This window comes from Telopea speciosissima, chromosome 7, assembly GCF_018873765.1.
Source record: "Telopea speciosissima isolate NSW1024214 ecotype Mountain lineage chromosome 7, Tspe_v1, whole genome shotgun sequence".
Taxonomy (NCBI): Eukaryota; Viridiplantae; Streptophyta; class Magnoliopsida; order Proteales; family Proteaceae; genus Telopea; species Telopea speciosissima.
Window position 1 is genome coordinate 2883269 of NC_057922.1, and position 27678 is coordinate 2910946.

The 27678-nt window shown below is 37.9% G+C and overlaps 1 protein-coding gene and 1 long non-coding RNA gene across 3 annotated transcripts; both read left to right on the plus strand.

The window, feature by feature from the left end:
* Positions 1–207: 207 nt before the first annotated feature.
* Positions 208–23701, plus strand: LOC122669793 (probable LRR receptor-like serine/threonine-protein kinase At5g10290). 2 transcript variants are annotated; one of them, XM_043866645.1, is made up of 12 exons: positions 208–339; positions 1212–1353; positions 5818–5950; positions 6144–6215; positions 8844–8987; positions 9100–9171; positions 14664–14729; positions 14856–14926; positions 15054–15197; positions 16570–16911; positions 22511–22905; positions 23385–23701. In XM_043866645.1, exons 2-12 carry the CDS (start codon positions 1287–1289, stop codon positions 23697–23699), a joined length of 1821 nt encoding a protein of 606 aa, XP_043722580.1. In that variant the 5' UTR covers positions 208–339; positions 1212–1286; the 3' UTR covers positions 23700–23701. The 2 variants fall into 2 exon arrangements, with proteins under 2 accessions (XP_043722580.1, XP_043722581.1); XM_043866646.1 differs by lacking the exon at positions 208–339 and adding an exon at positions 722–792 and having other exon boundaries at positions 1217–1353.
* LOC122669795 lies at positions 6844–7416 on the plus strand. The gene is made up of 3 exons (XR_006334082.1): positions 6844–7032; positions 7305–7307; positions 7379–7416. It is a non-coding gene; the product is annotated as an uncharacterized LOC122669795 (long non-coding RNA).
* Positions 23702–27678: the final 3977 nt, after the last annotated feature.

The following is a 27678-nucleotide window of genomic DNA, read 5'->3' on the forward strand; positions in this document are numbered from 1 at the left end:
AAACTCTGTAATTATTTGCCTTGTTTGTTTATGGTATTGAAGCTTATTTATTCCTCCTCAGAAGGAATAAGGAACTCTGTTCTTTTAAGTCACAATAGACAGAAAGAAGAAAAGGGTTTCTTCTTTTTCTTCTTCTGCTTACACGAGTATTGGGTATTCTGCAGTTGCTGTGGCCACAGAAAATTAGCGGCTGATGAACTTCTGCGAACTCTATTTGTCTGTTTTTTGAGTGTGTATCTTGCTGGATTGGCCCACATTAATGTCAATTTCGTGAGGAAATCCAACTATTCACTGTGAAAAAGCTTCCCTTTTTCCGTATATTCCGATCTGTCTTCCGAGGTATATTTTCTTCTCTAATTTCATTCCTTTCGCTTCTGCTTTTTCTAGCTTGATATTTGTATTTTCTGGTTTACTTGGTTTATTTGCAGTCTTTGCTACGGATTGCGTTATTCATATCTGATTTTATAGTTGCTGGGTTTTATATATTATGCTTGTGTTAGATGCTCTGCATGTTCTATCCAGCAAGGAGAATATTCTGGATGGGATTTTTTTTTTCTTTTTGGGGTTGACGATGGTGATGGGCTGAACTTTTTGCTCCCCAGATTTATCAGTTGGGTCCAAAAATTCTGGCTGCTTGTTAAAGTTGAAATGTTTTGAACGATTCTCTTTGACTATATGTCTTCTTCTTCCACTCTCTCTCTCTTTCTCTTGGCGGAGTGGGAGAATGGTGTGGTCGGTGTTACTTTGCTTGGTTGACATTATGTTATGGAATCAGTGCTCTTGTATAATTTGGTATGCTTATGAATCATCAGTTATGTGGATGAATGAGCTTTTATGGTTTCTTTCCAGATTGATGTCCTCCGGTTGTAGTTTGTTGGCTACAGAAGTACAGGAATATATTCATGCTGCTAGTACTCTTATTCCTTTTAATATTTTATGCTTGCCCCCTAGTGGTGGTACTAGTGTATTTGAGCTATCTACAATGAGAGAAATTAGATAGAAAATAGTGGGGAGTATATTTGGGTCATTAGATGGACCCAAAAGATTAATGTCTTGAACTTGGGACATTTGAGTCTACATATCCAGCATGAAAGTAAATATTAACTAATGTTCACAGTTGAATTTTGAGCAATTCTATACGAGGACTTTGTGTTTCGCTGTGGAATTGTTTTTGATGGTATGTCTCATCTGATGTTGACTTGTATTTGCGTAATAGGACTTATGCAGGAATGTACTGGAGTTTCAGTAATCCTTGGAGATAATCATTGGAAGTGATAACTTTACAGATGGGGTTGAGATATGCTGTTCTTATGTTGGTTTCTCTGCAGTCTTTTGTTACCTCTGATTATCAAGGTACAAAGACCTGTTCTGTTGGACATATTACTGCATAAATGAACGCTACAAATAATCATGGCATTCACATTCTACATCTCTTTTTGAAATGTTTTTCCTTCTAAAATAAGCTCAATCTTTGACACCCTCTAATGATTCATAATGTTGTTCTTGGGCATGCCCTCCTTTTAGTTTTGATTAAGCATCCCAAGCTGTGTTGACATGGATGTGTTTTATCAATTGTGTATTGCATACGAATTTTCCAACCGCAAAAGAGCAATAAGATGAACACACAAAACTCAGTCCAATAATTCAAGCAATCAAGCCACCCTATACAATAGAATAAAACCATAAGCTCCAGAACGTGTAGAATCCGAAAAAACACAAATGTAAGAGCATGGTTCCTTGGGATTTTCTTGTTGATTTGAATATTGTAATTATGGATAACAAACTTTGGTTTTGTCAAACATTAGTAGGAAAATTGTAGCAACTTTTTTCTTTTACTTCGAGACCTTTGCGTAGTGGCCAGTCAAGCATGGTTGCTTGTTTTCATAACAACATCTGTAGAACTGCTAATTCTTGCAGAAAACATCCTTAACCAAAGGGCTCGAAACAGCCTTAAATGAAAAATCTGGGTTTTCATTCTAATATCTTGGACATGCAATCTTCTATTTCTTCCCCTACTAGTTATTAACCTGCTAACTTTATTATGCAAGAAAAAAGAAGCATTTGGTCATGCTTTTATGCTGTGATTTCTTAAATATTTGTAGTTTTAAAATCTATAAATAGAAGAAAATACAGAAAGATCGTTTTTACAATGTAACTGAAAATTAGATTGGTAGAAGTGTCCATCATTGTCATGAATATTGCTGATAACACTGCTATTTATCAGTGTCTTTGAAAATGGAATGGTCTCTTAAACAGTCAAGGCTGCTGTTTTTATCAATGTCAGTGTTGGCCTTGGTTGGCAAGCAACTGGAAAGTCCTAACAGGGCCTGGTTGCAGTGGCATTGATCGTTTTCTCCTACAAACAACAAACTCAAATGAACCAAAATCAAAAGTGCAAAGAATAGAAGTTTTAAAATTCAATAATCAAGACTCGAGAGTGAGAGAGAGATGATTTAAGGGTTTCTCCTTAGATGTTGTGTGCTTTGTACCTTAATTTTGCATAAACTCACTCATTAAACTTCATCTTGACTAATAGATGTCTGAAGTTGTCGGGACGCTCTTATCCTGGGAGATATTCTGTTTTCTCGTAGGGAACCTGATGGGGTATTCTAATCATCTAAGGGATTAGAGTTAGAAAACTACGTGTAAATCCAGGATTGCAGAGATTAGGGACTCGATAGAAATCAGAATTTAGCAACTTCAAAATCTCTTTTTTCTTATTTTATCGTGTTGATATTTTTAGCCAAAAAAATCCTTGGTTTAGAAACTCGGAAAATAGTAAGTTGCCAAAATTAGTAATTATCAAAATAGAAACTAACAGATTTAGAAGGTAGAAATAGAACCGGAAATTAAAATTAGAAACAAGGGACAAAATCAGAAAGTAACTGAAATAGAAAGTTCCAATTTAGTAACTAGTGGAAAATAACAACTAAAACCCAAAATAGAAACAAAAAATAATTTAGTAACTAGGACAGAAATAGCAAGTGAATGAGAATTAGAAACTAACAAGAAAATAGAAAGTAATGGTACAGTAATGGTAGAACATAGAAGTAATGCTGTAACAGCATCAAGGGATAAACAATGAACTGCCAATACAACTTGTGATTGATGGGAGAAGATGGCAATATCAGCACTGATTGAAGGTGAACGTAGAAGAAAAAGGATCTAAACTAGGCTTCCCACGTAGAACTTGACGAGCATCTCACCAGTCCAACTTGGCATTCCACCAAACTACCTTGGCATCCCACCAAGGGCATCATTGCATCTCACGACAAAGGAGCTCTGAGTCTCACATAAATCAGTAAGCATATGCTTGACAAATTGTTCACATCACTGGTAGTGGATATGATCCCCTACTCTTTGTTTATAACTTCATGGAAATAAGCAAAATAGGAAACCCCTATATATGACAAGGAGAATTCCTTACAACTTAAGTCTTCTTCAAAATAGAAACTATCTTAGAACCTTAACAAAATAGAAAATAACTACTTAATCTCGTATAAGACTTAAATTCCTAATATTTGGGATTATAAAAGTGGCCCATTATAATAGTAAACCCAAAACCATTAAGCCCATGGCCATAGTTGTCACGGCGTCTAGGTGACCCAAGACGTTAGAGGGGGTTTGGATGCAAGGCGACCAAGCCTCCCAGATGCCTAGGCGATGCCTTGACAACCATGCCCATGGCCCATATAACACAGTGGACAATCAAAAGTAAAAATATTAGTCCATTCTTGGTCCAGTTTGATGGCCTGGTTTGCTGCTGGCCTTCTTTTTCTTTTGAACTGCATCAGCACCACTCCAAAACTATTTAGGAAGCTATTGGCCTACACGTCTAACATTTTAATTGTCAAGATGATCCTCAACAGTGCTGCTATTTATGTACAACTTTAGTTGAATAACTCAAGGATGAAAAATCTAGTTGCTAATGTGACAATGTAAAGGGTACATGTACATATTACTTGTTCAGTGCTTGGTTTTGTCTGTATATTATTCTGTTTATCTTTATGTTTTATGAGTCATTTTGGGGAGGCATCCTGGGAGACCTGTTGTTTTATTTTGACATTATAAAACTGAAAAGCTCAGAGCTACTAAATCCAGGAACTAAGGATGCTTCTGTTTGCACTCTTTGGGTTATCATGATGGAGAGCTGACCTGCAGGGTCTATAGATGCAACTGCAAGGCCCAGAACTCTGGCTAGATCATAAAGCATAATCTGTTAATTGGGGGCCCAATGTCAGGTGGCAACTCTAGACTATATTTCTGGAGGAAGCCATGGGATTGAATCCAATTAAGTTTAGTTGGTATTTGGATACATGGCTATTTTTCCAAGTTCATTCTAGTAAGAAAGGCTGTACCCAGTGCACAAGGCTCCCGCGTTTAGCAGGGTTTGGGGTGGGTCAAATATACGCAGCCTTACCCCTGTTTCCAGAGAGGCTGTTTCCAAGACTTGAACCCGTGACCAAGCTGTTTCCAAGTTCATTCTGTGCGCAGTCTTTATTTCTGAAACTTTTTATTTTCTCTGTCACTTGGTACTAGAATAGAAAAGATAAAATAAGAAAAGAAAATCGGATTTGATTTAGGAGTGGCTTCAAAATGAGAGAAGTTGAAGGAGAGCATAGGCAGTTGCAACATGGGATATTGAGTGCACTGGTAAAGAGGAGTGATATGGTGCAGATTAAAAGACTTAAAAGACCAAGGAGTGGTCTGGCAATGACTTATGAAGAAGTGGTGAGAAAAGATATTATTGGATTTTGGATTGAAAACAAACATGGCTTTAAACAGAGTGGAGTGGAGAAATAAGATCTCTATAGCCGACCTGATTTAGTTGTAAAAAAGTCTTGGGCCAAATTTGATATGATTTCTATTTCAGTTTTCGATTGATTTTATGAAATAGTCAATTTGATAGTTCAAGTTCTGAGAATAGATTCTTTATATTTCTTTGGTAGAGGGGATGGTGGTGGCGATAGTGGCAATTGCGGTGGTGGCATGGTCTTGGGGGTATGGTGGTGGTGAGACCATCAGAAGAAGGGTGGTGTTTTATTTTTAACATGAAATTACTGCTTTGCCCATCAAATTAACCATGTGTTCATTAAAGAGCAAAAGTGAAATCAATTTCAATTTCAATTGAAACTAACTCCTCAGCTATTTCAGATTTTCTATTCCATTTGATTTCTATTTCACTGAAATAAGGTGCAAAAATCAAACCAAACAATTTCCAAAATAGAAATCACCCCATGAAATTGAAATAGAAATCACACCAAACCAGGCCTTAGTTTAGTTGAGTTGAGTATTAGTACTGGAATAGTTTCTGTTTTCAGTTATTAGAAGGTTATCTGTGTATATAGTTTGATGTTAACATATTCACGAACCATGAATATACTGAAGCAGTTGCCAGATTCAAATATATATGAGAGATAAATAAGTTAAAATTAATAATGTTTATGACGACGACAACAATGATGATCATAATAATACTAATAAATATAATAAGAATTATGATAATAGTATTTGATATTTACACGCTTCTTATATTCCTCCCATATGTTTTGTGTCTTTTTAAGAAAATATTACATTTGGTACTCTCTCACTGTCTCTCCTCCAAAACATGACTTTAGTTCTTTTGTGATAATAGTATTTGATATTTACACGCTTCTTATATTCCTCCCATATGTTTTGTGTCTTTTTTTAAGGAAAAGATTACATTTGGTACTCTCTCACTCGTTCTCCCCCTCCAAAACATGACTTTAGTTCTTTTATGTTGCTTGTTTGGTCCGTAGCTCGGATGGAAAGTGATTGATCCTATATTTGTTTCAGGAGATGCACTTAATGCTTTGAAGATTTCACTGAATGCTTCCGCTTCTCAGCTCTATGATTGGAACCCAAATCTAGTTAATCCATGCACTTGGTCCCATGTTACTTGTGACTCTAATAACCATGTCACTTCTGTGTAAGTCATCAGTTGATGTTTCTTCAATGAAACATATTAGTTTGATGTATCTTATCCCTTTCTTGCTGATCAGTTACGTTCATTACTTTCCACTGTACTAAAATTCTACGTATTTCAAATATTTCACCTGAATATTTTATCTTGTGCCTACTGTGGTGTTTTCTTTTCCTTTTGTCTTTCTACTTGTTTGCAGAACATTGTCATCCATGGGATTTTCTGGAACCTTGTCTCCCGAGATTGGAGTTTTGAAGAGTCTCGATACCCTGTAAGTATAGAGGATGATATAATTTCATTTGTAGCATGAGAAAGAAAAAGGAATAAAAAAAGTGTTTTAAGGCAAAAGAACCCCAACCTCTGAAGTATTTATTTTTAGCTACCAAGTTGCAATTTGATTTGTTTCTCCTTAAGTTGCAGTGGGCATTGGTAGGTTGGGCAGACTCGGTGGGACCTCGAGCCCCCCAGTGAATGTCAAGGAAGGCAAGGCCCAAGCAAAATGAAACCTTACCTTTTGCTTTAGAATTCCCGGACTGAACCCAACTAAATAAATATTTCTTGTCTGCACCGGAGCTCAAGTTTTCTTGGGTTAGGTCAAGCTTGTCCAGGCTTACTCATTTCAATTTAGTTTAGGAACAAAGATCATATGTATGAATGAATACATATATGGGAAGATAGGGGTGGGTCATTGTGATAGAGGACATGACACCCGTGTCATTCGTCAAATTTAGGCCCCAATAAAATAGTGACAAAGAATTACGAAAATGCTATTATATTCCACAGTAAGTTCTATAATGTTATGGAACTTTAGACTGGCATTTGAGGCAATCCCTGCTCATATGGGGCTGAAACTCGACCAGTGCGATGGGTGATGTGTTCTTCTTCTGTCACACCCATCTCCCATGTGGGTGGGTTTGAAACTTAAAGCAAACCCTTACAATTCACCTGCATGGATGTAAGATTTTCTCCATATATACGGCTATGTTTCTAGGCAAGTTCTAGATACCCAAGACCTCAGCCCAACCCAACCGAAGTGATCTTGGGCTTTTGATATCTCAACCCTAGCCCATCTCAAAGCTGGAGCACATGTCTGTGTGTGTGATGTAGATCGAAGCATGAAGAAGAGAACAGTCAGGAATTACTGTTAACGTGAACAGTATCATAGCACATATTGCCTTGAGGGAAATCGTTCTAGAAGACCCAAGTTGAAGACTCTATCACTGTTCGCATGAACTAGTGTCAAAGCCCAAATTTTCCTTGTTTGGGATTGATTTTTAGAAGATCTTGTGGGCCCATCAAGTGGAGGAAGATTCTATCCTAATGCTGCCATAGGTTAGTTTCTATTTTCAGTTTATATTAGGTAGTTTCTAATTTATATTAGTTTCTAATTTGGTTTGTGGGTTATTTGGGACTAGTAATCTAGTCTTACATTAGTGTGTGTGTCTGTGTTTGCATGCAATATCTTTGGATTGGGCTTTGGCAGGTTCAGCTAAACCTATTGTAAGACTAGATTACTAGTCCCAAATAACCCACAATCCAAATTAGAAACTAGGACAGAAATTAGAAAGTTGGAGTTTCAAACCAAACCAGCCTTGGGAGGGTAACCAAACTTGGATCGAAGATTGATTGTATGGTGTTGAAACACTGCTGGAAGTTTCACTCAGTTTTGATGGCTGAATTGGTAGATATGGCAGCAACACCAAATTAGTAGGTTTGTAAAAAACTTGCAAATCAACACTGCACTTGGGTCTCCAAGAAGGATAGAGTGTAGGACTGGGTATGAAGGAGCTTTGCTGCTGTTTTGATGAGATTCTAATGGACAGAAGTGAAGATATGAGAGTGGAATGAAAATAGAAGGTTTGTGAATATGGAGCAATCCAGCCAATGGGATGGGCCAGACTTGGGATCGAGTGAGGTGGTTCTATGCTCCAAAGCCCAGCAGATTTCGATGGATGAATGTGGAGATATGCAGCCTTGAAGTTGCAGTAGGAACTTGGGGCAGAACTGATTCAGCAAGGTGTGAAAATCTCCTTGTGTTGATCAGCAACAGCAACCTTGGATGGATCTGGGGATTAATTGCAGCCTTCTGGTGAGTCTTCACAGCACTTGTATTAATCACAGGGTAGCAGCAACACTAAAGGGATCGAGTGCAATGGAGGAGAAGATAGAGAAGAGAAGGGGTAGGGGATTGGCTCTCTCACCCACAGCTATCCCAGCTGTTGAAACATGGAATTTCTCCCATAACCAATGGCAGGCTTGGCCATAAATTCTATTCTCCTATTCTGTTCCTTCCTTACAATAAGGGGCCTATTAATAGCTTAGGCAAGCTTACAATAAATAGCAAGTAGAGAAATAGAAACTACTAAAACCTAACTAAAATTAGAAACTACTAGGCTTTATAGCTCAGCCTTCTAAAACAAACAAGTACTCTAAAACAGAAACTAAATAAAATTAGCAACTAAGCAGTTGGAGATGTGACTGCTCAGATACCAGATCTCCTGTCAAAATCGTGGCCAACAAAGGCCTTTCTAGAAGGCCAGCTGGCTGGCTCAAACCGGTCCAAGCTATCCACATGAGGCTGACTCGAACCACCTTGGTTCTTCTTCTGGCCAGAATCCACATCAAAACCTGCCCCAATGTCCAATTCTAAGTGTACATTAACAGTAATTGATGTGGTTGCCACAATGAAAAACTATCTCTGATAATTGCAAAAGTGGATGGTCCTGGAGTAGTCATTGCAATAAGGTAAATTTGCAGTCATGGAGATTTGTTTAAGTATCTAAGGTGGATTTCTCTTTCCTCCCGTTCATTGCTGGATGTGAAAACAAAACAGTCTCTCTCTCTCTCAGAGTAATTAGTATACTTTAGCTTGTGCTTATCAGATTAATTAATCATGCAGTTCATTGCAAGGTAATGGCATAACTGGTGGGATTCCAGAGGAATTTGGAAATTTGACAAGTTTGATAAGCTTGAATTTGGACAATAACCATTTGACTGGACAAATTCCATCCACCCTTGGCAATCTTAAGAACCTTCAGTTCTTGTAAGTAGCAGTTTCTGCATTTCTTTTTGTTTAAGTTTCTTTTGGTGAACCTTTTAATTTCTATTTGAGGTTTATCTGATGTAAAATTGTTACGTTCTGGATTATGTTGCAGGATTTTGAGCCAAAACAATCTCAATGGAAGTATCCCTGATTCAGTTGCCGGTCTCCCAAAACTGATCAGCCTGTACGTGATCTTTCTTCTGCTTTCCTTTTTTCTTTATATAAAGACTATGAAATTGATGACATGAGTATAGGCACAATTATTATGCAACCTAGGATTTCAAACCCCAATTAGGTCACTTAGGGCCCATCCCAAACTAATACAACATTGGCAATTCTGTAATTTCAGGACAGTGCAGGAACTTTTTTGGAAAAGTAAATTAGACTCTGGGATGAAAGGTTATTAATTGTGGATAGGAGGGCCTTTCTGAAATATAAACTCTGAATAGGAATAAAGTAGAAAGGAGGAACATACAAGGAGAACCTTGTTCTTCTTCAACCTTTGCACAACTACAGTAACCCACAGCAAACTACTTCCATTCAAGATGTTACAGCACCCAAACCATTCAGTTTTAGGATTAGATCTCTATCTTCCTCACCTCTCAAACCCAACCAACAGCAACCCCAAAAATCAACTATAATAATAATAATAAATTCTGGGAGATGAGTAGATCGGATGGATGCATCTGCTGGTGGTAGGAAGAGAGAGAAAAGGGAGATTGCAGGTCGAGGGAGAAGGGGCCCTAGCTAGTCAGACATGACCCACTTTGGAGGCCCAAACCAAGAACCGGTCCTAACCCAATTTTCTGGTCTGGCAAGTGCTGGTAGTTGAGATAAGATGTAATCTTTTAGTTTATTTTATTGTATACGAGTGGGTACATTATGTACGATTTCTTTGGTAGCTTCTATATTTGAGATGTTGCCTAGATTTTTTAGTTTCCATTTTTAGTTGGATTTCTATTATCAGGCAAGGGAGTTTGCATTATAGTGATAATGTATTACATAGGAGAAGACAGAATGAGATTGAATGAAAGATTTTGGGTCTGTGTTTGCCTGTGTGTTGCGAGATTCTCCTGACTTGCTGGGTTGTGCCTCTTTCCTCCTACTTTTATCTGTCACTTTTCTTTATTTTTCCATCGTTCATTTGTCATTTTTCATTTTTCACTTCTCATCTCATTCCCATCCCTGTTTTTCCATCTCTTCGTTCCTCTTTTTTGTCTAGACCTCAGTTTTACTTACTTTATTTGTTTGGATCCATGTAGCCAACCCCGTTAAGGGATAAGGCTGAGTTTGTTGTTGTTGTTTGTTGTTTGTCTGTGTTGTGATTGTGGCAGTGTGCTTTTCTCCTCTCCTCTCTCGCGCTCTTCCTTCCCTTTCCTTTGCGACTGTACTATTATCGTTGTTCCTAAGCTGTTGGATGATACCTTGAAGCCCCTTAATATTGGGTTCAATCTCTATCTTTTTTCTTCCTATCACCCTAAGAGGCTAAGACTTGAGTTGAAGGAACCCTTACTCCAGGTGGTTTGATCTCTGGAATCCCATCCTCTAAGAATCCCCATGCTGTGAAGATTGAATCAGACATCATTGCTGGTTTTCAGGCCACTGCCCAATCAGTGTTGCAGATCTTCCTACCAGCTCTCCAACTTACTGTTTGAGTAGATACTAATTGGAGTCAATAGAGCTTGGGTTGGCGACCCTACGCCTGAAATTTCAGGCCAAGCAAAAGCCTGTAGAGGGAGTTCAGTCGGTTGAGTCTCTTCTCCTACCGCTGGGTGTTCACAATCGAGGGTTGAAGACGATTCTTTCCTTCCTTTGGTAATTAAAACGTTTTTAACCAAGGTTTAAAATCTCGTTTTGTTTCGGTCTGACTGAAATTTCGTCGAAATATGGTATTTTTTCTGTGTTTTGCTTGGCCATTTGTGGGTGTAAAATGCCTAAATGACTGAAATTTCTGAAACGAGATGACCGAAATTACCAAGATTTCCGAAACAAGATGACCGAAATTACCGAAATTTCACCAGAAATTTTCGAAATATTGCATTTTATCAATTCGATGTTGCATTTCATTTTGACTTGACCGAAAATACTTGAAATATTCGGAACTTTGACTGAAACGATACGAGATTTTGAACTATGCTTTTAACTCCGTTTTCCCTTATTACCCTCCCCTTGTTGCATTATTACCTTCTATTCATATTTTGCTTCCCATTCCAAAACTATCCCTCTCCACTTATATGTTAACTTCCTCTTATTTGTTACATTCTCTCGTGGTTTAAACTTCCACTAATTACAATATTGCCACTGCTTGTTTATAATTGGGTTTAATTGTTTGGGTGGGCCTACAAGCAACCCAATAGGGTTATTACGACCCGGGTTGCACCAGAGGGAAGAGAGGAGAGGGTTGACATGACAATCTCACCTTTCTAACTAACTTTCAATTCATTATCAAATCGTGAGGCTGCCAAGCCTCTTACATGTATTTATAAAACTGAAACAGAAGAAAAAGAAATAAGAACAAATAGGGGAACATCCTATAATCAACCAGCAGTAGGGATTCCTTAACGGACTACCTAAGAATAATAAAATACATAAACCCAAACCAACTAATACTTTCTCTCCTCCAGCCTCGGGCCAAAAGAAGAGTTCCTAATCAAGTCAACCTTTTTTAGTAAGATAACACAAAAAATAAACCCATAAACTAATCTCCACTATTGGAAAAGATAAGATTCCAGAAAAGTTGGAATTCTTTGAGGCACAAGGTGTTGAAGAAGCTTCCCAGTTGAGCCCCACTATTTGGATAAGCTTATGTAAGTAAACTACTTAAAAAATAATACCTCCCCTATACATCTAAACATTGGACCCCACAAACAAATTTAAAACTAATCTACTTCTAATTTAAAAAAGGATAATCTTTCACGTCACTACAGCCAGGGAAAAAGTTCACTTCAGTAGGACATTTTTATCCTCATAAATAGTTGTACTGAATTTGAGTGGGAGGGTAATCTTTGTAAAGTCACTTGTAATCTCATTATCTCCTGTTTTGGGCCTTGTTTCGTACTTCAAAGCTAGAGGATTTGAAGTGCTGCCTGAGGATACACTCTCTGTATCTGTCGCAGTGAGATCAGAAGGCACTGCAAGCCATTAGCATAATCAACATTCAATGCACGCTGAACCGACTTCACCCAGTCCTCATTGCCTGAACCCCGATGAAATCTTCCATCAAACAATGCTCTTCGAGCATCCTTGAACATTAACTTCTGTTGCGCTCTTAGCACCGCCCCAGGTCCAATCACTTTCTTCTTCTCACAGGTACAATCAAGACTTCTAGTCAGGGGATCCATTCACCGGGTTCTTGCAGGCCAACGCTGCTGATTGATAGGGTTTGAATTCTCCATATGATCTCCTCCTCCGTCACCATTGACCTGGTCTGAAATTAATTTCTTTCGATTTGGGTCTGATTACTTTCTACAGGAGAGCCAGCTTTCTAAACACCAAAGGAAATACATCTGTTTTGAGCCCTTATGCATTTAATTTGTTTGGACTCTTTAGATAGAAGCTGATGTTTACATATTTAGAGTACGATTTAACAATTTTAATATTTGTGTGCCAAGACATTTGGGACCTAGTAGCATACTGGTGCGAGCATTCCAGTGGTTTTAATGGGAATTCTGCTCCGTCATAATCTGATTAGTGATTAGACAAAAAATACTTTAATAGAGGTACCTGGAAGTAATTTCTCACCATTTGGGTCTCCAGCGACCAACAATGCCATTGTCTCGCTCGGAAGGCAGCAGAGGAGACCTTATTGAGTCTCTAACATTTCGTCTCCCATGGACAAAATTACTCCCTAATCCTACTCTCTCTTTCCCCCCATCCATCACCTCAAAGACCCCCCCCACAAAGAAAGAGAACTAAGAAAATACTGATGAACAGGGAGGGGCGGGAGAACAAGGGTGGTGGGGCGAGACTGCTCGAGAACAGGGAGGGAGGGGTGGGAGATTACTTGCTCCACCGCCGCCTCTTCTTCTTTGTGTGCAATCAATGGGTAATTTGGCCCCATTTCTTACCCAATTTAAAACCATCTTATGTTATCTCTCCTTGGTGGATGACGAGGTTGATGCCCTTGGGAATCTATTCTCTTGATTCTGCAATGATTGCACTGAGTTGTTTGACCCGGAGCAAACACCCAGAAACTTTCTCCTTTTGTTTCTGTAAAGTTGATGGAGAATTGGCGTGGAGAGTTGTGTTCCAAGTCAGAGGATGAAGGTCCGATTGAAACCAGGATGTGGAGATGTAGGGGAACGAGATGAATAGAACAACGTGGAAATGGTGAAAGCGTAGGAATTTTCCCTATACTTTCTGAAAAAAGAGTTGAGAGTAGGAGGCACTTGGAGTTGGAGATGGAGGATCACCATTGAAACGGCCCAGACACTTTTGGAATGAGGCGCAGATGAGAGAGCAGGCAGTGGGGGAGGGGGAGTTGGTGCGGGAGGCAGAGATGTTTTCTGCCAGTATGCTCATGTCACGCAGGGAGGTGCTGTGGGGGAGCTCTGGGTGCTAGAGGGCTTTTCAGCCAGGGTGCTGCAAGAGATTGTGGTGGTTGGGGAGTTTGGATGGGGGAGAGGGGAGGGTATAAATTTCACCGAAAAAGGGGAGATGGTGGGACGAGGGATTGCTGCCGGAGATCATAGTTTCTTGGGTGTTGGAGAGGGGAGGATGTGAAATTACATACTTATCCATATTCTTAGTTAATATTCAATGTAAAAACAAGGTTAAAATAAAACTAGTTAAGCATTTCACTTCACTCTTCAAAGAGACATATAGGAGTGACGTAGGACCCTTTAAAAAATTATCCTATAGTTTGGGCTCATGATATTATAATGGCGCTCCCAATTAACAAATTCAAATCCATGACGTTGATTTTGAGATCAAACCACATCAAACCTAGCTGATCTTGACCCTGCAGTAATCTGCTGCAAAGTCATATCTGAAACCAGGTTTAAATCACAGTATAGATCTTGTTTATCACTTGATCTTCATCAAAATATTTGGTTAGGATTGGTATGATTAGGGAACCAACACAAAAATCTCAGATCAAATCTGACTGGTATAATGGGTTTGCAGGTCTTTCTTCTAAGCCCAACAGTACCGCCGTTAGCAGAGTTACAAGACAAAACTGAAATAAAACTTGATGGTAAAATAGAAGAAGATTGAGGAAGAAATCTGCTAACCATGAGAAGAATCAAAGGTTGCCCATCAGCCTTACAAAGGTTTGCCCATTGAACCCCTTGGTGAAGACCCATTCTTCACCATGAAAACCATAAACCATATTCCATATTTCTTTATTTATAGACTAAATCCTTATGAAGAAAGCAGAAACTTTCATAACGCAGTTAATACCCTTCTTCTAGAAAATGTAAACTTGGAAATTCCTACTAGCAGCTAAAAAATCTAAACAAAACTAACATCAACCCAGCCCAGGCCAAAAAGGTCTATTTACATAATAACCAAGTAAGAATATCCACAACTTCAAATCCTAATTACTTCATCTTATTGCATGAAATGGGGAAAGTTGTGTGCTTAAGTTTGAACTTTTGGAACATGTATGTGTCTGTAATTGTTTGATAGACATCTTTGTGAAGTATTTGACTTTATAAAATGGAAATCTATTGACAGTCAGCTGGATTCCAATGATCTCAGCGGGCAGGTCCCTCAGCAATTGTTTCAAGTTCAAACATACAAGTATGAACAATATCTTTTATAAGATACTCATCATTCGGGCAGTAAGCACATCACACATGATAAATATCACTTTTATCATATTTTTTGTCTTCATACATATTAACAATTGGTTAATTTTTTTATTAGTTTTACAGGGAACCACTTGTATTGTGGTGTAAATTTCTCACATCTTTGTCAATCTAATAGTGCTAATACAGGTAATGAGATTAGTTAGTTAATTTAAATAAATGATTTTTGGAATTTGTATTTGACATGTGAATGCCTTTTTACCCCTCATTCATCCTTCGGTAGATCTAATGCCCACATATTTGTCTTACTTTATAGATGTGTCCCAGAAGTCGAAGCTTGGAATTACTTTTGGAATTATTGGAGCAGTGATAGGTCTCCTCCTCCTTGGTGGCTTGCTGTTTCTTGTGTGGAAGAGTAGGCAAAAGGGCTACAGACGCGAGGTCTTTGTTGATGTTTCAGGTTTGTCTTCTTTTTTAGTTTAATGAGTTAATGTTCTGGCTAATATCTGCTGATATAATTAAAGTTTGTTAGGCTTTAGACATTCATCCATGATTAACGACCTTTTTTATTTCTGAATTTTTTAGGATCCTGCATTTTCCAAACATGATACCATGACTAAGTATATTTAATTTACATTGTTTTGGCATACATATGTCCAAGGTTTTAAGTATCATACGGTATCCGCCGATAATAACCGATACGTATCTTATCTTTAATGTATCGATATGATACCTAAAAAAAAATGTGTCGACTGTTTTGGGTCGATACGTGACCCGAAATGGTCAGTACCTATTGATATGCTCGATACATCTCTTATAAACTACAGAACAGGATGCATAACTGCAAAACACTTACTGAGAGGTCCTGTAAGGCATTATAATATATATATTTTTTTATTTTTTGGCAAAATCAACTGGATTCCTTGCTTCCATTGGAAAAGCAACTCTAGTAGTGTTGATTTCATCATTATTTGGGGATTAAACAACCTGCAATCAAGGATCAAAACCAGATTTGCGCAAGAACATTTATGATTTATCTATCAACACTTTTAATTTTTTGCTCAAATATTGATTGTTAGTGTCGGTTTTTTTGGGGGCAAAGGATCACTAGATTAGGGAAATACAATCTGAATGATTGCATCAAACTAGGGTCTTTTTTTGTTTGCAATGATCTGTGCATCTAAACCCTAAATCTTCCCCATATTGAAATTGACATCTTTTTTGGTATTATTACATGTAAGAAACCTCATTCTTTATACATAATCAATTGATTCTTCGTGCTCCTTTTATACATGATGCATTTTAGAAGTTACGTTGTTTTATGCTTCAAACTGTATTTTGCATGTATCCTAAGCATTTCCATACATTTCTTGACCATTTTCATGCATATCTTTAACGTATCTTGTCTCTCGGATAATGATATGATACATCTCTTAAAATCACCCTTCCAACACGATACCGATACCGATACTTTAAACTTTGCATATGTCAGTTGGATGGTAGTATGCATCATGATTGAACCATTTGTATGCACAACTGAAGCTAAAAAGAGAACCGAGCTAGTAACTATAGATTGGTTGGAGCTTGGAGGTATTGATATATATAATCAAGGAATCGTTTTCAGGTCTTGTTAACCACATAAGGTTCATAGAATCATTGTTTACATATTGAACATTTTATTTTCAATCAATCAGCTGCCAAATAATCTTTATGTTACTGGTGGTGTAAGGATCACAATATGATCCTTGAAGCATATTAGATCTTCTATTAACTTTTACTATTGTATGAAAAGTGCTTATTCAGGACTCTCATTTTTTGGGTGGGTTGCTCAGGAGAAGATGACCGAAGAATTGCATTTGGTCAATTGAAGAGGTTTGCGTGGAGAGAACTTCAACTGGCTACCGACAACTTCAGCGAGAAAAATGTTCTTGGACAAGGAGGCTTTGGAAAGGTATATAAAGGAGTGCTTGGCGATAATACAAAGATTGCTGTGAAGCGGCTGACTGATTATGAAAGTCCGGGGGGAGAGGCAGCTTTTTTACGTGAAGTTGAGATGATAAGTGTAGCTGTTCATAGGAATCTTTTAAGGCTTATTGGGTTCTGTACAACACCATCAGAGCGGCTTTTAGTTTATCCGTTTATGCAGAACCTAAGTGTTGCCTATCGTTTACGAGGTATAGGCTCTTTTATAATTGTGTGAACCTTCTCCTTTGATAATTGAACTGATGTTAGGCTCTTTGTCCATTACATGAACATTCTCCTTTGGTAACTGAACTGTGTCCTGCAGTATTATCTTATTTCACTATGTGAATATCTGTGTTAACTAATCTAAATGGGCCAGGCCTAGCTTGGCCTGGCCCAAGATACGGGTTTTGTACTTCCCTCTTGTTAAAATGATTCATTTTGGTGTTTGATTTTTTTTAGTAGCTCTTAGAAATAGATTTCATTGATGGTGCTAATCGAGAACAGCAAATACAAAACTAGACTATATAAAAGATATATGCATGGGGCGAAATCCATTTGCCAGAAAAGACCTCTATTGGTCACCAAGCATCCTACTGTTGACATCATTTAACTCTTTAGTTTGGCCTCCCAATCAGCTAAGTATGGACCTAGTTCAATGCATAGCCGGGGGATGCTCCACCTTTTATCCACAAACACCCTTCTATTATTTTGATCCATTAGGCCACACTGCAGCAGCCTAAGGGATGAGCTGAAGAGCAGGCCAATTAGTAGACAAGAATTTCAAATATGTAGGAAGGGCCCAACCAATGCCAACCAAACCCAAATAGAAGTTCGACAAGGCAACAACTATACGTAAGCATGGAAAGGGTATAGGTCCTATAGGACTTGGAGGCACTATACGTAGCCAACCTTTAGGATATTGTGTAAGTTTAACTTTTTAAAGATGTATACCTCTTTTAAGTATGTTTTATGGTACTTCACTCATGTAGCAAATTATGAGTAACATATTGATCTGGAGGACAGCATGGGCCCCTTCTCTAAACATAGCTGCTGGATACTTGGGTCCATAGTTGTCACATCATCTAGGTGACCCAAGACATTGGAGGTGGCCTAGATGCAAGGCGACCAAGGCATCTGAACGCCTAGGCGATGCCTTGACAACTATGGAAGTGCAAGAGGCTGGTGTTGCTGATCTTCAACCTACCATGACAGTGGTCTTATAAGATCCTTCTAACTCATCTTTACGACTTTACTTCTTGCTATAAACTGTATATATCTATTGTTCTTTACATTATCATTGTCACAGTGGTATCATATTTGCACTTGTCTGACGATGATTATACCAGAACTAGACACTAGGGAAGCAAAAATTTTGATATGTTTGGTCTTTAGTATGATTGCATAAGCATGCCTTGTTGTCTGATGAATGATCACACTAGAGTTGGATACTAAGTATTTATATTTTCTTAGAGTTTTTCCAACTTGAGCTTCTACCTGAGTCCTGAGATAGTTTGCTTGAAACCAGGTAAGGTGACCATTAACTGGGCTAGAACACTAAAAACTTTGCACTGTCATTTTTGGTGAACACGCTTGTAGGAGAGATTGTAAAATCTGATTTTAGGGGATATTGCTTTTACTTGTCACTCTAAATGGGAAATTTCGTGGAAGTTTTTATTTGACATGGTATTTTGCACTTGTTAAGGAAATTTTTGGGAAAAAACTAATAAATATGTGAAAATTTTAATAATAGTTAATTAAAAGGTTAAAAAAATGTTATTTAACGCTTGTGAACTGGAAATACTAAATGGAAAGCCCCAATAGAAAGAAAATGGGCAAGTTCAGGAGTGAGGACTGCTTGCTTTTGACCGCCTGGCATGTGTGATACATTGACATCCAATGTAAGATCCTCACATTGTGATATAATTTTTCCCTATAAAAGAAACAGATATATTTATCTTATAATAGTTCCACTTTTTAGTTCCTTTACATAGTTAAAATGATATGTTATTTCATCAAATAATTGACATTTTTGTATAAAAAATGCAGTGATGCAGATTCATCATCAAATAGGGCTTGTTTCATTGGGAATAAGTCTAGGGTTGGGATATATATATGTTGGGCCTTTGATCCCAAGGGTTTTCTATGTAATAGGCCACTTTAGTGGGCTTAGAATAGAGGTATATAGGTTGCATACGGAATTAGCTCAATACTTAGTCTTATTTTTGTGTTTTTAATTGAACCGGTTTAAATTGGTTACATCCAATTGGTTCAATTGGTCTAATTTAAGTGAAGTGATCCTATTGACTAAGAGGTTCGTATATCCTATTGGCTAGTAGGGAATCTTCTTTTATTTTAAGTAGTTTAAGTTGTTTTTAAGTCATTAGGACTCTATCTTGAGTCTATTTCAGTTTCCTAGTCAGTTTAAGTTAGCTAATAGGTTAAGGATTGGGTTAGGCTATTCCTTTTTAGTGTCTAAGTTTAATTTTGAGTCTTTTATATAAGGTTCTAAGGGGGCCATGTATTGTACACGAATTTGATTAATAAAAATTAGTTTTTTGCTTGCTGCCATTGCTGCTACTTCTCTCTTAGAGACTGTCTTGTGTGTCATATCAAGACCTCTTGTGAGTCATATCAAGGATTTGGGCTGGTGGACTCCAGCGACTCCTTGCATCTTGTAGATCGGGAGGTCCTTCTTCTTCAATCAAGTTTCTTCAAAGCCGCTGCCATTGAAGACCTGCAACAAGTAAGAAATTTTGCAACTATTCTTCTTCCTTCTAGAAGGTCACATACAAGGTGATTTTGAGAGCTACCAAACCAGCCATCCGATTGAACTCAGATTTTCACCATACCTCTATTAACCCTAATTTGGGAAGTGATTCAAATTTGACCTAATTCCTGTGGTCTGATTTGAATATATTCTCATATTTCCCATTCTGCCCCTACCTCCATTAAAGCACAGTTTCAGACCTTCAACCATACTCGATTTTGGTTTCATGCTCAGAATAAGTAGTTGATTTCATGACATTAATTCTGAAATTAGTAACCTAATCATGTCTCTAAACCCTAGAATCCCCTACTCCTACCTCCATTAGGAATTGTCTCCAATAACCTTATCTTGCTGCCCAACTCATCTAACCTACTTCCATTCACTCAAACATCATAAAACCTATACCATTAGACTTCTCTACACCTGCCCATCATTACTATATAAGACAACCCTAACCTAAACCTAACTTTAACCCTAATTTTGACCTAATACTCAAGTTTCACCCATTTGGATGACCTGTTCAGATTAGATCCTGGTTGTACTGGCTCCTATTAGGCCTTGCCTATCTAGGACTACATTATGCAGTGGTTTACTTGTTGCTCATTATATATCTTTGTTATTTATATCTCCATGTGTGTGCATTTTTCTTTATGAATCTATTTTACTTTTTTTCTAAATAGTTTTAGTTGTAATTGATTGCTAATTCTATTCATAATGATTGTTTACTTTGGTCATTAATGTTAAGATAGGCAACATCACATGGAACAATAATGTGATGGTTCACCCATTATGTATAAAATTTTCTAATGAGGTATATTTTTTTCGATTATTTTAATAAAAAACTAAGGATAAGTTTTTAGGCAAAAATAAAATTTTCACGGTACATAGTGATTTTGTGTCTCTTTTGTTCTTTGTCTATGCTGTAAACATTTCTTTGATTGGTGCCATTCTTTTGGCATTTGGGTTTTTTTTGGGTCTAGAAACCTTTTTACACCCCTAAATTACTAAAAGTCTAAACTTAAGCCATAAAAAATTATCTTCTATGTTACATCCACTTGTTTCTTTTTCTTGGGGGATCCCAGACTTTTGGTGCATCTGGAAACCCTAACACTAAATTAAGAAATTAGGGCAGACTTGCGGAAGGGATATAGGACAGATTAGGCTAATGAGGACAAATTTTTTGCAGATGAATAAAAACAGAAATAAAAGGAAATTGATAACTTAAAACTAGGGCAGAAGTTTCTTTTATTACTCAAATTACTGGATGGGTGGGTCTGAAACTTGATCGAGCCACCCTTTTAATCAGCCCTAATTGTGGTCAAATTTTGTCAGATTTCTCAGGCCGATTACAGGGTCAATAGAACCTGTACTATGTACTATAAGAAACAGGTCAGTGTAATTAAAAAGTGAGTAATAACAGGAATTAAACTAGGGTTGGGTCTGAAACTTGATCGAACCACCCTTTTAATCAGCCCCAACTGTGATCAAAATTTGTCAGATTTCTCAGGCCGATTACTGGGTCAATAGAACCTGTACTATGTACTACAACAAGTATTTGGATCCTCTGCCACCTGGGGTTGAGCGGCCATTGTGCTGTGCTCAACTCACAGGCCGCCACATGGAATTAAAGCCGATCCAATGGTTGGTAGATGGTGGCCTAGCATTTTTTAATTTTGAATTGCTGCCATCTACCAACCATTGGATCTGCATTAATTCCACGTGGTGACCTATGAGTTGAGCGCAGCATGATGGCCGCTCAACCCCAGGCTGCAGAGGATCCAAATCCCTATAAGAAACAGGCCAGGGTAATGAAAAGTAAGTAACAACAGGAATTAAACTAGGGTTTAGTGACTGGAATGGAAATGAAAGATATGAGTAAGAAATATGGAATTTGAAAGCAAACTGCACACTAAATGTGGAGACATGCTTAAAATAATTGAGACATTAGTCTAGAAGAAAATGCCAGGGCAAATCCATCTGTGATGTGAGTTCCAAATCCATCCAACTTGAGGATTCCCCCTTCCCTTCAGGAAAAAATTTTGGCGCCCTGTTGAAACCACATCAACTGTTGAATTCAAACAGCATCTTCTATTGATCTGTGAATTGCCTATAAAACATAGTCAACCCCTTATATATAGTGTGTTTTCAAGCCTTAGGCTGTGATAGAAAACAACAGAACTTGCTAAAATTTAAAATTATAAAGTAGAAACTACTAAACTCAAAATAGAAATCAGTTATGATCTTCTAGAAACTGTCTTAGGCTCAAGCTGATAAAACAGAACAGAAAACTAAGAGTCGAAGACTGAAGGCATGAATGGAAACAAAGCTGCTGCTATTGATTGCTAGAATCACTGAACAGAATAGGGGCCTTCTAAAAGCTAGCCTATGCCTAGAGTTTGGAAATTGGAATCAAGGCTAAGTTTGGATTCCTGAAAGTTAACCTATGAACTACTACTTGAGTGATGTGTAGCATGTGTTTGCAAGGTCTTGACTGAAAAATAAGCTGGAACTACACCCTCATGCCCAAAACTGTCAAATTGAACCTACTCCACCGTTGGGAGCATAGTGTGCAACAGGGGTACTTTGGGCCTTATGCAGAATATTAATTAAGTAGAGATTCTTTTTATCTATCCTCCTCTCCGTGCCTCTCACATGCCCGCCCAGATACACACGGCTAGTTCTTCAGCTTTTGAATTTTTGCATTGTTATACTGCAACCCCCATCCACCCAGAGAGTTAGCTTCTATAAGTGAATCATGATCTTGATTAAGGAAACATCTTCCCTGCTATTACTTACAAACAATGTTAGGTCGAACAGGTCTGAAATCTGAACACTTGGAGAGTACATTCCAAATTTCCAATTATTGTTTATTCCCCCTATTTCTAAGGATACTATTGGAACATAGTTTATTTGAGTTAGTGGTGTGGATCATAGTTATTAGCAAGCTCTTAAATAGTTATTAGAATAATTTCTCAGTTACTATGGGTCTCAGTTGTATTTACTCATTTCTAGTAGTACTAACATAGCTGAAGCTAATGCAGAGCTTAAGCCTGGGGAGCTGGTGTTAGATTGGCCCACAAGAAAGAGAGTGGCTTTAGGCACAGCTCGTGGGTTAGAGTACCTCCATGAACACTGCAATCCCAAGATTATTCATCGTGATGTCAAGGCTGCTAATGTATTACTAGATGAGGATTTTGAAGCTGTAGTTGGTGACTTTGGTCTGGCAAAGTTGGTGGATGTAAGAAAGACTAATGTGACAACTCAAGTTCGTGGGACCATGGGCCATATTGCACCTGAATATCTGTCTACTGGAAAGTCATCTGAGAGGACTGATGTTTTTGGTTATGGGATTATGCTTCTAGAACTTGTAACAGGACAGCGTGCAATTGACTTTTCACGGTTAGAAGAAGAAGATGATGTCTTATTGCTTGACCATGTGAGTTAATTTTATCCTGATGAGCAACTTTTTTATGGTGTTTTATTGATATATAATTTCCCTAGCTAGGATTGGGACTTGGGAGCATGGTCTGACTGACTAGGTATATATGTTGGTATTGTAAGTCAGACTTCGGTGCTAAAGTTTCATGTTTTGGCAAGGGAAAACCAGGCAAAAACAACCTTACTCTTTGTCTTGGTAGATAGAGTTCACTGTTCACTTCCTCTGTCAAGACATTCGTGCAGATAAAACATTTATAGATATCTACATGCACCCACCCTTGCTAATGTCTAGTTGCCACCTCTTTTATTATCAGTGTTTTCCATCACTTTTTGCCACACCTCCATGCTTCAACATACCAACGAGTCTCTGCTTCTCTCATAGAAAAGACCCTTGATGTTGATTTATCCTTGTGTGTACAATTGTATATAGTTCATTTCTTCTGTGATTGCTTAGTTGTGTGTTTTCTGCTGGTGAAGGTTAAGAAGCTGGAACGGGAGAAACGACTTGATGCTATTGTAGACCGCAACCTAATCAGGAACTATGATAGCCAAGAGGTTGAGATGATGATTCAAGTTGCCTTGCTTTGTACTCAGTCGTCACCTGAGGACCGTCCAACAATGTCAGAGGTGGTAAGGATGCTGGAAGGGGAAGGTTTAGCTGAGAGGTGGGAAGAATGGCAGCTAGTTGAGGTTACTCGTAGACAAGAGTATGACAGGTTACAGAGGAGATTTGACTTCGGAGAAGACTCGATATATAACCAGGATGCCATTGAATTATCTGGCGGAAGATGAAAGAAATCTGATTCTCTCTCTCTCTCTCTCTCTCTCTCTCACCCCCAACCCTCAAAAAAAAAAAAAACCTTCCCCTTTCTTGTTTAAGTTTGATGTATTTTTATATTTTTATGGTTGATTATCCAAAGGTTGAATGTAAAGCTTTGTGATTTGTTCTATTGGACTTGTATCTCAGAAACAGCCAGATATCGTTGGATGCTGTGTTCCTGGAATTACGTTTTGCTGCTTCTTTCCCTCTGGGGAGAGATGTTAATGCATCGACTGGCATCTTTTTTCTTTTATTTCCTTTATTGATAAGAAAACACACAAAATATTTATTGGGAAAAAGACAGCCACCTGGTCATGCACTAGGTCGAACCACGCCTAGAAACTTAACCGCCTTGGGGTGTCTGGAAATGACTGCCTTGGCCCAATGTGAAGGTGGAAATTCCCAAGCACCCCAAGGCGGTTATGTGTCCAGGCATGGTGACCATGCCTAGCGCACGACCGGGTAGTGTTCTATTCCCCATATTTATATATGGGAAAAGGTTCATCTAAGCAGCCAGGGCAGGGTATGCTACAATCTCTCTCTCCACATGAAATGATCTTGCTGTCTATGCCGTTGTTACATCTCATTGGTGTGCTCTCCTATGCCACTTGCTCGGAGTACCCTCTTATCTTTATATATTAAGCATTGATTATTGTGTATTTTTATTTGGATACATAGGAATTAGGTTGTGTTTCGACAGTCTACTCCATTCCCTGTTATATTGTTACAAAACACTGCTCAATGCATCCCAGATCTCTATTTATCCCTCAAACCTTCCCTTGTTGCCTAACCAAATATTGATTTGTTCTCTTTTATTGACTACACAGGCTTGCCTATCATTACTAATGATGGTAGTTTTAACCATTTCTTTAAGGAGGCAGGATGTGTGCATCCATGGGAAAGTTTTTATGCTTCTTGTCAAAGAAGGTGGAAAATGCTGTGACCACAAATTTTGTATAATGAAGCTTTCTTAGTGATGATGTAAGAAATAAACAAACCCAATTAGATTTCAAGATCCCCATAGAAAACTCTTGTGTTTCTTGGGTGATGAGTTCAAATCTATTTATTATCTGGAATTTTGTTGCCATGCAATGCAATTAGAGAGGTTGGCAGGTGGAGTTCTATACTCTGATTAATAATGATTGAGAAGTTTCAGGAAGGAAAGAGTTCAGTGAAACATGACGTTCTACAAAAATCATAGTATCTTTTGAGATATTTTTTAAAGCCTTTTTTTGTGGCATTAAACATCTCCCATTCTGAAGCACACTATATATTATGCCTTCTTCTTAAAAGACATGTTGACACTACTTAACACAATTCAAAGTTCAAAAAAATCAAGATTGTAAAAGACTTATAGAAGCCACAGTTTTAGCCCATGCTTGTAACTTGGCTTTCATCATCTTCTGTTCATTTAGAATGAAGGATGATGACTTATCAACATTACCCCTCTCTTGGACTCTGCTTAATTCATTCTCAACCCGAAGATACAATGGTGGTAGCTCCTAGTTCCAGTCCTCCAACTTTTCAAGATTGATACCGCATTCGATGTAGTCGGCGCCTGCCATTGCTAGAGCTTCAATTGACATGTTTGCTTATCTTTCAAAAAAAAACTTGAGATTCCATTTCCATGGAGTAGTAGTACTACTTTTGTAAGGCTTTTATACAATTGTACAGTACTACTACTGGCCAAGAACTACACGGGTTATGTGTTTCTTTTGCAAACTTTCCTATATATCCGTGACATTAGTATGTATATATAGCTTTACACGTTTGATATGTTTAAAAGTTAAAACTGTGAGATGATAACATGATTTGAAATGGGTAGTTGAAAAGTTTTAATTATATATGTGAAATTAAACGTGTTACAAGTAAATAAGCACTTCACAAACATATTGTTCTTATGAAGGCCGTGATCAAGAATTGAACCCTTATAATTAAAAGGAAAAATGGCGTTCGAGTTCTAAGAGGTGATACGTTTGAGAATTTGCCAAGGCACTGACATCACTCCATTGAATCATCCAAAGGACCAAATCCCTTTAATTTCCTTTTTAAGGACCGGTTCCGGGTTCTCAACCCAACTCTCCGAGATTTGATCCTTAGACCTGGTTGCAACATTACAGTGTCATCAGTAGCTGTACTAATTGACACTTTCACTTGCATAGAAATGAACTTCACAAACTTTGTTGGTAAATTAAACTACTGGAAATTCAAATTGAATTTTTATTCTCTCAATTGCAGTGGACACCTTTTTTTTTTTTGTTGAATAGTGGTCACCGTTGGATGCACTTTAAGTATGCATTGCGCAATACACCTCACTGACGGAAATGAATTGGTTCAATAATAATAATAAACTAGGGAATTGATCGTTAGATTCTTATTAATCAGTAATCACCAACAGATTACAATGGAGAGAGAAGGGACAATATTCTAGAATAAAATAAGATAACCAAAACAGTGTTCTTCACCAATATTTTTATAGTTTTCCAATGGTCTTCTTGGAAAATTATCTTCTCCAGTTCCTCAGTTTCTCTAATAGGGGGTGGTGGGTCCCACCTGTGCAGAGTGTTTGGGCAGGGATAGAGTGGTCATTTCAGCCCCCCTTATTAGAGGAACTGAGCCGAGTAAAGAACCGGAAGGTATAAAGACCCATGGTCACCTTCAACAATGGTGCTTCTTCTATAGTTTTTCAATGGTCACGGGCCTTCAACAATTGTGTTTCTTCACAAAATGCCTCTTTTCACCAAAGAGTGTATCCGTTCAGAGAAAGGTATTTCTTCACAAAAGATATCTCTTTTCACAAAAAAGTGTATTTGTTCACATAAAGATGTTTTTTCACCAAAGATACCACCCTAAAAGATTATGTATTTTATCTTGAAGATGCACTTCAATTTTCTTTATAAAAGAAAACAAGTCTCTTTTATCATTTTATATTTAATTCAACATAGAATCCTTTACGGATTCTAACACTCACTTGAGAGGAGTCGTTATCCCCTCCAATTCGCTATCCCTTTCAATTCCTTCAAATCCTTCAATTCCTCGCATAGGAAGGGAAATGACCATCCTATCCCCTGCCCGAAAATACTACCCAAAATCGAGTCCACTCCCCTATTAGAAGAATTGGAGGTGCCCATGAATTGGAGGTGATAATTATTGCTTGAGAGGATGTTAAAAAACTAGCATATTGATCCATATGGTTGATACCGATATGATACCGATACATAAATGATACACCTAAATCCCTGGTTCAGATGGGAAGAGGTGAACAACAATGAGAAATTAAAAAATGGCGAACAAATGGAGCCCACAAAAAAATATCTTAGGGTCAAGATTGAGAGAAAAAAGATAAGGATCGGATTGGGGTAGTTAGCAGACGGCGACACGGCGTACATTAGTAAGAAATGCAAATCTGTTGTAAGCCTAAGACTGGCTTGTGATTTGCAAAAGCGAAAGCAAAAACAAAAGCAAAAGCAAAACCTGTGTATCAGAAAATGGGGAAATCCGATTGTGTTAGCTTACTATTTAATAAAATATTTTTACCTTTCTAAACCAGATGAGACAACAAACTTTTTCAATTTTCCCTTTCCTTTTAGGGCAAATCTTCTTTACCAAATATAATTTGTGAATCGCATGAGTACATTAAACCCTACCTTATTAATACATCATCCTAGGGTGTCAAAATTGAAACCCAATCAGGTAAATCGGCCTAAACCGAACTGAAATGGCCTGAATCGAACCGCACTGATTATTTATTGCATAGGTTTTGGATTGGCATATTACAACCTCGAAATCTGCTAGCATTTTTGTGTCTATCTTTATCTTTATCTCACGAAATAACCTCACAACCCTCCAAATTAATTTCCTTTGTCTGAGAGTAGATTTCTTATCATATATTCAAGAACAAAGTTTTCCTCCATTCATAGGGGATAGTTCAGCCCCCATCCTAGGGTTCAC